The sequence below is a fragment of the Lichenostomus cassidix genome, chromosome 1Ab, assembly GCF_008360975.1.
Source record: "Lichenostomus cassidix isolate B80296 chromosome 1Ab, HeHo_3.0, whole genome shotgun sequence".
In the NCBI taxonomy this organism is placed as follows: domain Eukaryota; kingdom Metazoa; phylum Chordata; class Aves; order Passeriformes; family Meliphagidae; genus Lichenostomus; species Lichenostomus cassidix.
In genome coordinates this window covers 1,226,873-1,241,736 of record NC_139481.1, presented here as the reverse complement: position 1 = coordinate 1,241,736, position 14,864 = coordinate 1,226,873, and the positions used below count along the sequence as shown (strand labels likewise).

The 14,864-nt window shown below is 40.1% G+C and overlaps 1 protein-coding gene across 30 annotated transcripts in view; it reads right to left on the bottom strand.

The window, feature by feature from the left end:
• Positions 1-14,864, bottom strand: part of MICAL3 (microtubule associated monooxygenase, calponin and LIM domain containing 3) — a 147,254-nt gene that overhangs the window by 72,373 nt on the left and 60,017 nt on the right. For 23 of the 30 annotated variants that reach the window (XM_085049285.1, XM_085049284.1, XM_085049292.1 and 20 more), the window contains exons 3-17: positions 11,591-11,798; positions 10,635-10,751; positions 9,839-9,940; positions 9,121-9,276; positions 8,482-8,582; positions 7,658-7,915; positions 6,917-7,032; positions 6,423-6,549; positions 5,818-5,911; positions 4,532-4,679; positions 3,951-4,147; positions 3,337-3,449; positions 2,808-2,870; positions 1,911-2,084; positions 747-839 (exon numbers count right to left, since the gene is read on the bottom strand). In XM_085049285.1, the coding sequence (XP_084905411.1) occupies positions 747-839; positions 1,911-2,084; positions 2,808-2,870; positions 3,337-3,449; positions 3,951-4,147; positions 4,532-4,679; positions 5,818-5,911; positions 6,423-6,549; positions 6,917-7,032; positions 7,658-7,915; positions 8,482-8,582; positions 9,121-9,276; positions 9,839-9,940; positions 10,635-10,751; positions 11,591-11,798 (2,067 nt within the window). The remainder of the gene's footprint in view (positions 1-746; positions 840-1,910; positions 2,085-2,807; positions 2,871-3,336; positions 3,450-3,950; positions 4,148-4,531; positions 4,680-5,817; positions 5,912-6,422; positions 6,550-6,916; positions 7,033-7,657; positions 7,916-8,481; positions 8,583-9,120; positions 9,277-9,838; positions 9,941-10,634; positions 10,752-11,590; positions 11,799-14,864) is intronic. The other 7 variants (XM_085049288.1, XM_085049304.1, XM_085049307.1 and 4 more) reach the window with 2 other exon arrangements.

Sequence of the window (14,864 nt, the reverse complement as noted above, 5' to 3'; positions counted from 1 at the left end):
GTGAGGTAAGTATCCCTAAATGCCTGAAAAGATCACCTGTCAGAAGCCTTAGCTTTGGAAAGGGCATGGCTGAAATAAAACAGCAGCAATGACAATGGGCCAAAATATAGCAGAGAAAATAAAATTTGGTACCTGCTGATTTTTCTGCTATTGGTCCCTATTCTGAACCCCTCTGGGGCAGAAAACCTAAAATTGACTGAATTCACAGTAACTCAGGAATCTGCAATGCAACGAGTGTGAGAAGTTGGCAAGGAAAGCTGCATGTGGTATTAAAGAAAGGGAAACCATAGTAAAGCCTCCTGCAACTACAGAACACCTAAGATTTCATATAGGGATAGCAAAACTGATAACCAATTTTAGTAGTTATACCAAGGAAGAGTTTTAATATCATAGATGGTATGACACCTTTTACCTCATGAGTTTCCATAATTCCTTACATGTTTTCTTCATTTCTAACAGAAGAATCTAGAAATTCTACAGCAAAAATTTCTGCTGCAACATCCATGAAAGTCTTGGTAAGTTGAAACTAGCATAAGAAGGCAGGGAAAATTTGATTAAATATTTTTGAAACATTACACCATGCATCATTACCTAAGGGAAAGATGTTGGCTTTATTCTCTGAAAGTTAAGTCATGTAAAACAATGGACTCAGACAAGGTGCTGGAAAAGGACTGGCTTAAAACCACAGCAGTGGTAGCTGGTGTTGGGTGCAGGCAATGCAGTGTAGTCAGAATGAATTTCTTTACCTGTTTCCACTGGGGTATGGGAGCAAGCCGGCCCTGCTCTCGTCTGCTGGACGGCTGGCTGTGAACACGTTCTTGGTAAGGCAGGACAGGCTGCTGCATGCAGGTTGTAGGGAAAGTGGGACCAAGGAGGAAAGATAAAATAGTGAAGGAAACTCAAAGAAAGCCATAGGAATGGAATACAGAATAAGACAGACAAACATTTAAGAAAAAAAAATAAGGTAGGGGAGAATTCATTTAGCAAGTAAAATATAAAAAGGAAAAAACATCCAAAAATGGGAAGCTTCACATATTTTTGGACCTTTCCTTTAATCTCATTGTTTCTTCAAATCATTGGCTGAATATTCCAGCCAATGTGCAGCAGCTGAAGAAACGTTTCACAGGTAAAATGTGGGACAGACATCACCATTGTGAGTATGTTACACTACTAATGCTGATGTGTAGTGTGGCACAGACAAAGCTGACCTGGCTTTCAGGTCAGGTCCCATCACAACGTGGCCATTGCAGCACAGAGCTTGGCACGAGCTGTGGGGATGGATTTATGCAGCAGAGCAAGGACTCTGGCACTGAAGCCACACTGAGCCTCATCGTGCTGACATTGCACTGCCAGCAGCAGCTTGAAGTGACTCAATCTGACTTCAAAGACAGCTATCCTGCAGTTGCAGCAGCTCAGATACCATCCTGGATAACCAGCAAGCCTCACTTGGAATGACACAAACGTCCTGATTGCCAAGAAACTCCCAGGCATTTATCTGCTGCACTTACATACATGTACAAAGCTTAATCACAGCTCACAAGAACAAACAGATGTAACCTGATATGAAAATGTTCAAATCAGAAATTAAATGATTGTTCTTAAACAGGATAAGCAGAACGTTCCTGGAAAGCTTTTAAAGAGCAATAGTAGTTATAAAAGAAACTAAATTGCTGGTAATATGTTTGTGAAAGAGATTACATAATGTAATAACAGAGAAATAGACTTTTCTTAGGAAGTTCTTCTCCACCCTGTACTTGTAAACTTTAAACTTTGAGTAAGCTTCACTCTTATCTAGGAGAGCCTTTGAAGTAGAAAAGCAACACTAGCATCCAGTCTTGAGGAGTGCATGCTATTATTACTGGTTTTCCTCTGCAATTCCAAAACAAAGGGGTTTATCATCCACCTCCTACCTGTCTTCGTAAGTTTGAGGACTGTGCTGGTGCATTCTCTTCAAACTTGGCCAGGAGCTGGGTTGCCATGGACTTGACTTTGTTCTGATTCCCAATGGCAGCATCAATTCTCCTCTCTGTCAGGGCACTCACCAGTGTGGGCCTTTCTTCTCTGTAGCTTCGTGGGAGGTCCTCCTAACAACCAGAGACATCCAAATTTAACTAGATACAACCAGATCACCTTTTCCTTTCTACCCCTTTGCTGTGAAAGGTTTCTTACACTATAGATAACAAATCTCTTAGCCTCACTTGAAAGCACAGATTTTAATTTCCTTTGGCAAGTCATCAAATGTTCTGTTAAACTTTACTTATCTTTTCAACCTTATTTGGTACATTTACCTACCAAAAAGACCTCAGCTGAAACACCCCTGTGAAGCCCTTGACATAAACCAAAAGCCCATCTTCAAACAACAAACTGAAAGCACTGAATTTTAATTCACCTTTACCCATTTAGCTAAAAACACTGAATTCAAAAGACTGCCTTATGGGGAATACTGGAAATGGATGCTTTTTGCACAAACCAAGGCTAATGCTCAAATATGCATCAAACTTCTGACAACACTGCATTACTTTACTGAAAAGTTTTGAGTGTTGATATCCTCATCAAACCATAGTAATTTGCAATAAAAACAACAGGGAACTTCAACATTTCATTTGTGGTGTAGTAATCTTTCATAAGCATCAGTAAAATATTTGCACTAAATATTCAATGAAAGCGTAACCTCTGAAGAAGAATTAAAATTTATCTAAAAACTTTTACGTAAATCCCACCTAGATATAAAAAATGAAAGAACTGAAAGAGGAACAAGGTACCTACCATTTATTTTGCTCCCTGCCACCTCTCACTGTAATACTTACATCCTCAGATTGGCTGGTTTTTCTCCTCTTTCCTGCACCATCCAGTTCCTTTTCTTTTTTGTCCTGAAAACAGGAGTAAGGAGGAAAAAAGCCAAAAATAAGGACTCTCATACCTTTCTGGGCTGAGATAAGTGTCATCAGTGCACTTAATCAGTTTAGTTGCAAAGCTTATTTAATCCTCTGGGCTCATTCTCCATTTGTTTAAGAAAGAGGGTTTTTTCCTAGATACTTTTTAGGGGATTCTTACATTCAACTGGACAATTCAACATTTTCAAATCACTGAAAACTGAGCAAGTAGCTATGTTCCAAGAAAACACATATGCCCAAATACTACCACAAGGCTTAGTTTTTAAGGCTGAAACATACCCCAGAGTACACACCATGGATGTAATTTTGCAATTATAAATAGCATGAGCTGTCCCACAGCAAGAGGTGGTGAACACAAGGTCTCTTGCAAACACAAACTAACAGCTGCATTTTCAGTAGCACTGCAGGACAGCAGCCTGCTGGGCACAAGTGTTGTGGTTACCTTGGGAGTACGTTTTCGAGAGATGCTCTGTCCCAGTTTGCTGAGGAAGGAGATTGGAGATTTGGTACTGGCAATTAGGGCAGCCTTTTCTTCTGCATTCAGGTCCAGGCTATCTGTTAATGAAAACAGCCACAACAAGGGAATTGTCACCAAGTTTTTTTCTGTGGTGTTGTTATTAAATACACAACTGAAGGACTCACTGATTTTTTAATATGTTAGGTAATTACATCTTTCAGTTCTAATCAAAGACATTTTGTTCTTCATTGGCCTGAAGTTAGTCTCACTTTTCACAGATGGGAAAGATGTATAAAACTCAGCTGGTGTTTTGAAATTACCTATTCAACAACTACCAACCCCTAACAATAGCAAGAAAGCAGAAAACTTATTTAGTAGTGCTGAAGAGAGTTTAGAACTTCTGAGGACATAATGCTATATTAACTCCTTATTTTGCTCCTGATGCTGCTAATATGGTCTTTATCAGCATCAATAATAACGTTTTGTACTGTAAAGCTACAGAGAGTGACTACTAAGTGCTCATGCAGAAGCAGCATGAAGGAAACTGAAGCACACACATTCAGCCTTTAAATCTGACAGAAGTGCCCCAAAGTGCTTACCACTGGAGGGGATGGTGTCTTTGAACATCTCATAGAACTGGGTGAGGTACATCACCATCGACAGCTTGTCTGGCTCTCCAACAGATGCCATTTCCTTTCCAGTCATAATGGGAGATATTCCAAACTCTTTTTCTGCTATGTCAAAGGCCAGTTGGTTGTTCTTCTCCACATCGTGCTCATCCAAAGAATCAAAGTCTCTGCAAAGGACAGAAAGAGGCTTTGCACTGAATCAGGTACAAACCAGGGATTTAACTGAAGCTATGAACAGCTCCTCACTCACTCCACACATAAAATCTGTCAGTCAATAATGCTTTCCAGTCAGTACCAATTTGAAGCTTAATTCTGCCAAATCACCCAGAAGGGAAAAGGACAACACATTTATTTTCAAATTCAACAAGCTATCATGACCTTCCACTCTGCTAGTGAATCACTGGCCATTGGTTTCTATCAAGTTTAATGAAATTAATTTCAATCCATTTCTTCCTAAGTCACAAATGCATTGCCTCAATCTCCATATTATTAGTTCCAAATGCCACTGATGTCCTGCCCTTCCCAGCTCCTTGAAGCAGTCAGTAACTCACATTAAGTCTGGACGGTATCTGTGGATAATGGCACACAAAGCTAAGCCACTTTTCCAGGACATTGTGAGATCTGTCACATTAACACCAGCATATCCATCAGTCTGCCTCTGGCACCAACTGAGCAATTTACTAGAGCGAGCTACAGACTCTGTAAAAAAAAAATTGCACATTTTAAAATAGAAATGCACAACATTTTCAATTCTAAATACAACACAAACCCCACGAATCAACAAGCAAAACCTTAAAGTAAAAAATAAGCTCCTTCTACAATGGGTAATGGAAGACAGGATTCTTATTTTCTTTTAAAAATACTATCATATCTATTTTAAATCCAAGAAAGTTCTTTTAATTTGCTGAAAAGTAATTCTCTAAGTTGTAACTTGCCAGACTTTTCACCCTTGCCATTGCAAAAGGGCCCCAGGAAATACAAAACAGTTGCAAAGCCTTGTTAAGTATGATCAAAAGGACATACAGTAGCAATGCTCTCTAAAGCCCAGAAATACTGTTTCCAGAAGAACAACTACAAATGTACTTCTGTAACTTCTTTTCCCTTGAAAACTTTCCTTTAAAAGCACTGACCTGTCCTGACCTTGTCTGACTGGAAGATCTGATGAGATTACAGCCTAAAGGGACGTGGCTGCAGGGCAGAGAGCAGAGACTACACAGCTATTGAGCAGTGAAAGGGTGGCTGAGCAGCCAAGAGCCACTCTGAGAATCCCAAAACACTATCTGGGCATCCAAGACAAGGCGTGCAAAAGGCAAAGTCTGACACAGCCCTCAGGCTAGAGACAAGTAGACAGATACTGAAATGCTTATCACAAGGCATCTAGCTCTCAGAATAATGCAAGCAAAGTGAGGTTTCATTTGGTTGAGAGATGAGATTAAGAAAAGGAAAGCAGGAACATGCAAGACTGCACAAGCTATACCTTCTGTTATGTTTGTAAGAATTCTGAGTCTACTGTTAGAGTGAACTCAGTCCAGGCTTCTGCACTTTAAGCAAGGACATTGTTATAGATAGAGAAAGAAAAGAGCTGCCTGAACAAGCAAATATGCCTAGAAAGTTTACAGAATTATAAGGCAAAGGAAATTAGGCAAACAAAAATAAATTCCCATGTTAATGGAAACCTGAAAAATTGTAAGCTCAGACTGTTGACTAAACAATTGCTGGATGCATTTTCTAAATGCAGAGACTGGTTAAATAATACCCTACATCCCTGCTGCTCTCTAGTTTCTGCACTGATCTAGCTCCAGAATACCAAAAGGAACAGGGCAGCAGCCAGGCCTACCATTTCGAGTCAGCTTTGGTGTCCTGGAGTTCACAAAGTTCTCTATCTCCAGGTGAATGTCTTTCAAGTCTCCTGTGTTATACAAGTGGCGCACCTAAAATGACACACAAAACCATTTAAATGATCAGCACGCCATGCAGCCCAAATTCACACAGAAACAACCAGAGGACAATAAGGAGACATCCCAAGGCGCAAGAAGGCAGACAAGTACATGTAGATAGCAGAAATTCTAGCCCAAGAACCTCACAACAGCAAGGATCAACTCATCAGTGCCAAACAATCCAGCTGACTGCTGCTGCTCAGTAGATACCAAATTGCAATGACAGACTGCTAGACTGGATTATGACAAAGAAAATGCACATGCACACATACAAACTAATTTACAGGTTTCCTGTATCATTACGCCATGGTTAAAACAACTAAAATTAGAAACTCCTAAAAAAGGAATTTGTTCAAGTACACAGACGTACTCTTGACTGATGCATCTGCTTTTCACTGCTTTCATGTCATACACACATCACTCTGTCCCCAAAACACTGGCAAAGCTTCACCTGAGCAAAGACACTGCAGATGACAAGCACTCAGAAGCACCACTTGTGATTTACCTGCTGTGGCCGCAAGAAGTTGACGTTGATGTTGGGATATCGGGTGGCAGGATCAATGCTGTAATGGCTGAAGTTTTTACTCACATTCTCTGGGGTGGTCTGAGGCAGCAGCCTATAAATGCTTTCCCTTGGGAAAATAACATAAAAAAAAATGTCTGGGGTTTTGTTCTGGTTTGTTTGTTTGGTTTAGGCTTTGTGGTGGTTTGGGGTTGTTTTTGGTTTGTTTTGGTTGGTTTGAGGTTTTGTTCTGTTTTGTTTTTTATAAAAGAGATGCATCACTACTACTATGGCTAAGTAAACTCTGGAGAGATAAACATTCAAATCAGAAATCTAACCACTTCAGACACTGCATAACTTAAAGTCAGCACAGGCATATTAAAATCTGCACTTTAATACAACTTTGTATACATATTTGTACTAAAAGAAACTGGAATGAATGATGAGATGCTGGAGGATTAGATTAGAACTGTAAATGTATTCACTTTCTGCATTACCTCTCTGCAAGAACTTCCAGAGGACTTGCTCCAAGTGACCAACTTCGTACCATCCAAGCAGAGTCCATTGCAGCCAGAAATCCCCTGGCTATTCCAGTTCCCATTGGCCAAAATGGCTGATGTTATAGGTTACAAATAAATTTTAAAAAAGAGAAAAGAAAAGCATCACTTAGGGAAAATTTTGAAGAAGTATGAAGCATATACTCAGACAGTAATCAACTGGGAAATTATAACTCAGTAATTAGCTTCAAGCTCCACTCCCACTGGGTTAGAGGAAACCAGATGTATGGTGAACAGCTCATGAGTTCTCCCAAAGCCCCATGTCCCTCTATTTCCAACAATTCATAGCCTGGAGTGCCTTAACAGCTTCTCTTCAAGACTGTACTTTTTAACCAACTACAAAATGCTAATTATTAGCAGGCCTACAGTAGGCTCTGTAGAGAGTCAACTCATCCCAACAAGAAGCAGATGGAACAGACAGAACTTCAGAAAAAGCTCTGCACACATTTTCTTAGGCAACATCATTACCACGCTAAATATTCTGTTTTCCCAACACTCCCAACCTTCCTTCAAACCTCCCACTTTATTCTAGAATAAACAGCAGCTCTCCTGACAGGCAGCACATATTTCAGCGATGAGTGCAAAGGTTTGAGCTCGTGCTTCCATTGAGAGCTTACACACAGTGAGCTGCACACACACAGCCAGTGAGCTGCACACACAGTGGGTGAGTTGCACACACACCTCCAAGAGGCTGTCCCCAACCAGTGCCACGAGGAGCTGGTGGCCGTTCTGCTCGCGCACCAGGGCGGCGTTCTCAGAGGCATACATGCAGGTGAAGTCAAACATGGCCACGTCAGGCTGCCCGTAGTGGTTGATGGCAAAGTCCAGCGAGGGCAGCTGCTGGTTTGTGGAGAAGTCAGCTGCTTCCCTGGCGTAGTTCAGCAGAGCCTCCTGGTCCACGTTCTCCCGTGAGAGCAAGACCTCCGTGTCGGCATGGTCCTGCCAAAGCCAGCAAAGTCAAAGTGCCACAGTCAAATCCACAAGTTTATTTTAAGGTTGGTACATACAGTAGTTGGCATTAAAATTCTGACAAATCCACTCATACAAGTTTGCCTTCTAATTTCTTTCTATCTGTGTTAATGCTTCCAGGAGAAAATCTATCAATCTTTTATTGCAAACAGGGATCAGTCCTGCTTGCATTTCTGACTGTGAAAGGGCTAAGAAATTCTTGAGCATTTTTCATTCCCATAAAATGAGGGAAGCTCAACTAAGCTACCAAATGTTCTTTCAGCATATTTTATCTTAGCATGAACAAAACTCCCAAATCTACAAAGGGATACAAATTTGAAAAGGACAGGGTTTGTTACACTCTTCTGATGGTTTAAAATACTTCAAAAGGGCATTAACTGCCTTTTAGAACACAATTACATCATGTTCTAAAATAACAACTGTATAAAAACATTATGTGATGGAGAAAAAGCATGTTTTCCTACTTTCACCCTACCAAAAGTAAATTGTCACCACAATTTCAGCTTACAGAGAAGACAGGAGAAGTTAATACCCACATGCCGTATCACTCCTTTATCCAGCAAGCTCTGTTTTTTGGCAGTCATGACAAAGTAGTGTGTGTCATCTTTGTAGTAGACAATGTTCTCCAAGTCAATGCCTTGAGACAGAACAAAAGACATGGCAGTGAAGGGACAAGCTAGGAGTTATGTGCAACAAAAGTTCTATCAGAAGTAAGTAAATCGACACTGCATGGTTAGAAAACCTCAGAGAGAGAATGCCAAGCAACTTTCTCCCATGGTCTGGGTGTCTTTAAAAATCTGAATTGTCAACAAAACCACAGACAGCACATTTCATCTGCATAAAGCTACTTTTTAAAATAATACATTTATTATCACTCTAAGGTTTGCATCAGATGTGGAGTGCAAAAAGCTGAACTCTGGATTCAGTCTCTTCCCATTTAGGGCTGTGATTTCCTGAAAACAGTAAGTTTTCCACTTCTGAACTAAAATGAGCCACATCTGCTTTGTACAGCAGAACAGCTGTAAAAATAGGGAAGTCAGATTTTGAGAGACAGCAACGACTGACTTCCTTGCACAAGATGTCCATTTCTTGATTAAACACACAAATCTGAGCTGCAAAGTTGTAATAATAAAGACAAATAGCTTTCACTGGAGATCTGTCAAAGGCTGACAAACCTGTGGCATCTCGGAGATCCTGGAAGAACTTCTGGTTGAAGATGAAGGCCACACCGCTGATCTCTTCTACTTTGGCTTCAGCTGTGGTGTTGCGGTTGATGAAGTTTGCTGTGATAGCAATCGCGAGTTTCCCACGGAATTCCTTCCGGCGAAACCCTACAGGAAGGGTAAAGTAGGAACACTGAAAACTAGACACACCTTCAGAGAAGGCTCAATGTGTCACATGTGTACAAAATAAAGAGAAGGGATGTGATGAACGTGATGAATTACAAACTCCTCCACAGAGGAAAGAACAATTTTTTAATCAGAAAAGTAAGTGTTGTTTAGGGAAAAAGCTCCTCGCCACCCTCTCTCTCATCTCTGTTCTCAAAGCTGCAATTTCCATAAAAAAACAACAATATGGGATTCTCTGATACACAGAATAATATTCAACACCTCAGTTCCTACACCCAAAAGTAGGAGTGACAACGCTACTCAGCTAAAGAAAAATCGTAGGAAAAATTCTCCAGATCAAAACCCCTTAGGGCTTTGCTAGTTTAGAGGAAGAAAAAGAAGACCACCCACGTCTTTACTACAAATGGATTTTCACATGGACTTTTAATCTCCCTTCCACTTGTCAAGTGTCTTTCCAGATGTTGATTGGCATGTTAAAGGCCATTTTTGCTCTAACAATTTGAGAACAAATTCTATTTGAAGGTGAATTATGGACAACCATTACCTTCTAAGGTGTTTCTCCTGCCATCCCCTCCAATGATTACTTCAAACTCATACTCCGACACTGGATGGGTTTTGGGGTGGACCAAAGCACGCCAACCTATTCCTGTAGATAAACTCCAAGTTAATGACAATATAAATGGCAACAATAATAGAAAAAAATAAATAAAACCACTTCTTCCTATCAATGAAGCCTTCATCACATGATCAGTCAGGGAATCCTGCAGGACAGCTACACTGGTGACAGGGCTATTCCTGCAGTGTGCAGCCATTCCAAGTGACTCAGAGGCACACACAGCTCTGCTAAAACTCTCCTGACTATTTCCTTTAAGGGCCGCTACAAACTTCTCTACTGCTTGTACAATTAATAAAAGGCCAAAAATCCAAGTAAGCCACATCTCCTGTGGTGATCAGAGAAGAGGTTTCACTGTGACACTAAAAGCATAACAGAGATCATTCACCAATGTAAATATCCTCAGTGACTGCAAAGAAAGGAGTTGTTTCAAAATGTTATCAAAATGTTATGTAAGAGGCTTAAGTATTTTAGAAGCAATTGTAATTTACCATGTCTTGGTCTAGTTCTGTGTAGTCTTTCTGACAACTTTGTTTCATACAGTAACTAATTTGGATTTGTCACTAGAAAAAACAAATCCTATTAAAAATCCAAGCAAAAATGGATTAATAATTATTAGCGGAGCATGAGGAAAGGACTTAACATCACAAGCAGAGTTAAGGAGTAGGAGGCTGTTTATCCTACCACAACTGTTCCCTTCTCTACTACCCATTCCAATGCTACTTGCTTTCATTCTCCTGGTCCTCCGGAGGGTAAACGAGCCCTCGAAATTCCACATTGACATGGATCTCTATTCCCAAGATCAAGGCAACCTTCAAAAGGATGAGCTGGAGCTGACGGATACCTGCAGAAATAGCAGATAAAGAAACATAAGAAAAGGAAAAGAACAAGTGCCCATGTGTGTCTGTGTGTCTAAACACTAAATTTCAGCTCTGCTGATACACAAAAGAAGACAAAATGCATAAGGAATTAGAAGGAAAAAGCAATCTGCTAGACTGAAGTTATGAAGATGTTCCAGTTTTACCACTTGTTGCCAAATAAAAAGAAAAAGAACACAGACGGATGGGCAACACTTGGCTGTGCCATGAACAGTAAATTTTGGGAAGAAAAAAAATAAGAAAAATAACTCCTGCTCCACCAAAGCATCCAGCTTTCAAAGGAGACTGATCTAACAGAATTTAAAAATCATAAAGATTATTCTCAATTTTAACACATAAACATCAATTTAATAAAAACATCTTCATCACCCTTCTGAAAATTAACAAAACCAAAACCGTTCCTTCTTTCTCCAGACTGACATTCACAAGAATGTTCAAAAGCATTCACTAATTATTTTTTTTTACAAGTTGCTCAAGAGAAACAGAATAATGTGGCAGCTGCAGGAATGTATCAGCAAAAAATAGAAAAAGAAAAAAAAAAAAGAAGCTTTAGCTTGAAGTGTACTTTTCACTGTAGGAAGAAACTATGCCTTGGGAATGTATAAGAGATGCCAGATAAAGACAAACATTGCATGTTTTAATCTCCTGACTAGCCCAGAATGCATGATGCAAAGGTAACGCTGAATTGTACCACAACAACTGGAGAGCAGAACTGGTGTAGGCTGAATTTTCATTCCCCCACAGGCTCACATGCCCTGTCCCCAGAAGCAGCAGTGCTGCTGTGCCCAGCAGAGGCTCCACTCACTGATGTGGTCGATGGATCCTGCGCAGAATTTGCCGTAGAACTTCTTGGCGCCGAGGCCGCGCAGGTCGTGGATGGTGAATGGCCACAGGTGCAGCACGTTGTTGCGGGAGAAGGCATCCCTCTTCTCGATCACCACCACCTTGGCTCCCAGGAACGACAGGTCGATGGCTGTCCGAAGGCCACAGGGTCCAGCCCCGATGATCAGACACTGCGAAACAACCAGCACTCAGCAGCTGCACAGCCCTTGCAGGAAATGAGAGATTTCTGCAGCAGCTTCCAAGCTCTTAGGAGTAAGTGCTCTTTGGCTGCAACACAAGCTGAAATTTCAGATCAGTCTTTCTATTTCTACCTGCTGAGGTCTGCCATCGATACAGTTGAAGCAGTAACCACAACCTGAAAATGAAATATATTCCGGAGCAGTGAAAACTCTGAGGATGCAGGTAAGCAAAATACGTCTGTTTGCAACCTTTGCTCCAAGAAGAGCTGCCAAGTCATACTCTCCAAGCTATATAAGTACCTGGAGAACAGAAATATTTCTGAAGGCTTCTCCCTTCTGCATTCCTTTTTTTTTCTTAAAAAAAATTTTTTTAAATGTCAAAAATTAAAAAAGCAGCAGTGACAAGTTTTGCTGTCATTTTCCAAACCCCAAGATGGCCTTTCTTTAGAATATCTTCAGTAGTATTGCAACAGCTACAGCAGATAAACACAAGAGATACTAATGTTTTTATAAACATCATTATTTAGAATAACACAGAGTAGCCAAGACAGAGCACTCTAACTTATGCCTTTGTTGGTGCTTTGGTGCTTCTACTACTGCAGCAAAGGGAAGTAAACATGTAAATAGAAACCTGGTGTGACCAGACAAATCTTTTCTCCAACCCAACCTTTGTCATATCAAAGGTCTTTCACCTTCTCTTATCTTTTTCCACTCTACTCACAGTCAGATGCCAACAAACAACTTGAGAATGCAAAATACGTGCGTGTCTAGTGATGAAGCACCTTCTGAGAACAGAATGATACAGCAAAATAATTTCAGATTAAAGAGCCGAGCTAGTCAGTAGACACTTCTGACCCACAGAAACCCAGGTCCACAGAGTGTTGGTATGTGCAGCCACAGAAATGCAGTGCACAGTCCATTTCGTCATACCGTTATTGTACTTTGATTTCTACCCAGTAAACCAGACACACAGAATAAAGACCTTGCTGCAGAGGTGACTGCTGCTGCCATGGGATTCTTTTCCACATCCTGAGATATCCTTATGGCTGCACAAGAAAGCTCCCAGAGAAATTCTTAAGTAAGCCAAAGTTTAACTGTGAGCTTGTGTTCTGATGAACAGCCAATCCCAAATAAATCTGTGTTTGCTGGTCATCCCCATGTGACAATTTTTACAGGCTGCCACACTGTCACCACTTATTCACTGGGGCATAAACTCTGCAAGTGCCATGGAGCTGCAAATATAAAGCCTGAATGATGAAAACCCAGTACAAGTTACAGCAGTGATGACATAGCTACTGACATGCAAATTCCGCGTAAGACTACAGAGTAAGATAAGAAATCACACAAATGTGAGGGCAGAGATCCAAGTCTAGAGGGAAGGGAATAACAACACCACTGCTTCTTTAGTGGCTTCAGGAACCTGAAAGCATTTGGAACAAAAGGCAAGCCCAACCCCTGAGCTAATAAATACCTAAGTAAAATTCTGTATTGAACAGATGTCCATACTGTAAATTGATATAAGGGATACTCAATTAGGATCTACTGTATTCTTCCAATTTAATATTGCTTTCTTTGTAGGTAAATGTAACTCCCAAACGCTTTGTCTTTCTTTTTTTAAACTTTTCAGAAAATTAGCTCAGCATGTCATGTCTATCCAGGTAATCATTTTGCTTGGCTGACAACCACAATCTTCAAAGAGCCTGGATTTCAATAAGCAACAAGAACACACTGAATTGGGTGACTTTCATTCTCTGATAAATTTCCACATTTAAAATATTTATGATAGAGTACACAACAGCAAAGGAATTGTACTAAAATCAGACCATTCAAACTCAGGTCTCATTAAATTATAAACCACTTGCCTGAAATTTTGTCACAGGAACTTAAAAGATTTTTTTCCCTCTATATCCTTGCCCTCATAGTAGAATGTGGTTAAAAGCATTTAGATTATGTTTAAGATTCTAGATGTTTTGAATGTAAAATATTCAGTGGAGCAATTCATAGTCAAAGTTGCCTTTTTTTAATACTATCACAAAAACACTAAATCATGTTGTTATAAAACATAACTTTTAAGCACATTTAAAAATAGAAGAAAATATTCTTTTCCACCTCTAATGCTTCTTCAAGTTTCAGATGTCTCATAAAAAACCACCTTCTGATACTCTCAGGCAGCAGTAACTACATGAGATGCCAAATACAGCCAAATAAAGGCAGCTACTGTTATTCCTTGCTCCCTTTCCCCTCGATGACTCCAAGCAATTGCTGCAAACCCCTGCACTGAAGCTGTCTCACCCTTCAAAAACACTTCTTGCTCAAGATCTTTCACACAGATTATATTAAATTTCCAGTAACAACGCCATGGTAATGGAACATTAAATGCAAACTGAAATGCTGTATTCTCTGTATAACCAATGAAGAGAGAGCTCCATTTGTAACTATTTACATTTGAACAACCCATCACGTCCAAGACTTGCTTTCATGAACTCTGATTATCTGAATTCTCGTTAGCCTGGATGTTGGCCATGTACACAAACTGCCCAATTCCAGGCACAGCACCTCAGCCCTGAACAATTTTTAAATGGGCAATTAAGAGCTATCCTACAAAGCAGGAAGACCTCAGAACTGGATTATGTTCAAGTGTATAGAAACCAGGCTTCCTAAAGAAATTACTGACTTCTGTTCTGACATGGATAAAACCCTAATCTTTATTTAAATTCTACCATCTCCACATGCTCACTTAAATTGCTGTACCTTTTAATCAGCATTTGCAAATTACATTAAACATTACCAATATAAAGCTAAGTGAGTTAGGAAACATCAAATCAGGCACAATTCAGTTCTCAAAAGGCCTCTGCTTTGAACAGTTATGATTATCTCTTAGGAATTATACATAAACATGTAATGGCAGATACTAGGAGGATAGGAAACAAAAAATTAATATAAACATATGTGAAAATATAAGAAGAATACATAGTGAAATTTAGTTTAAAAAGTATGTTCACTGCAGTCATTGCCCACCCCCATCACTGTGCTCCTTCACACCAACACCAGCAGGTT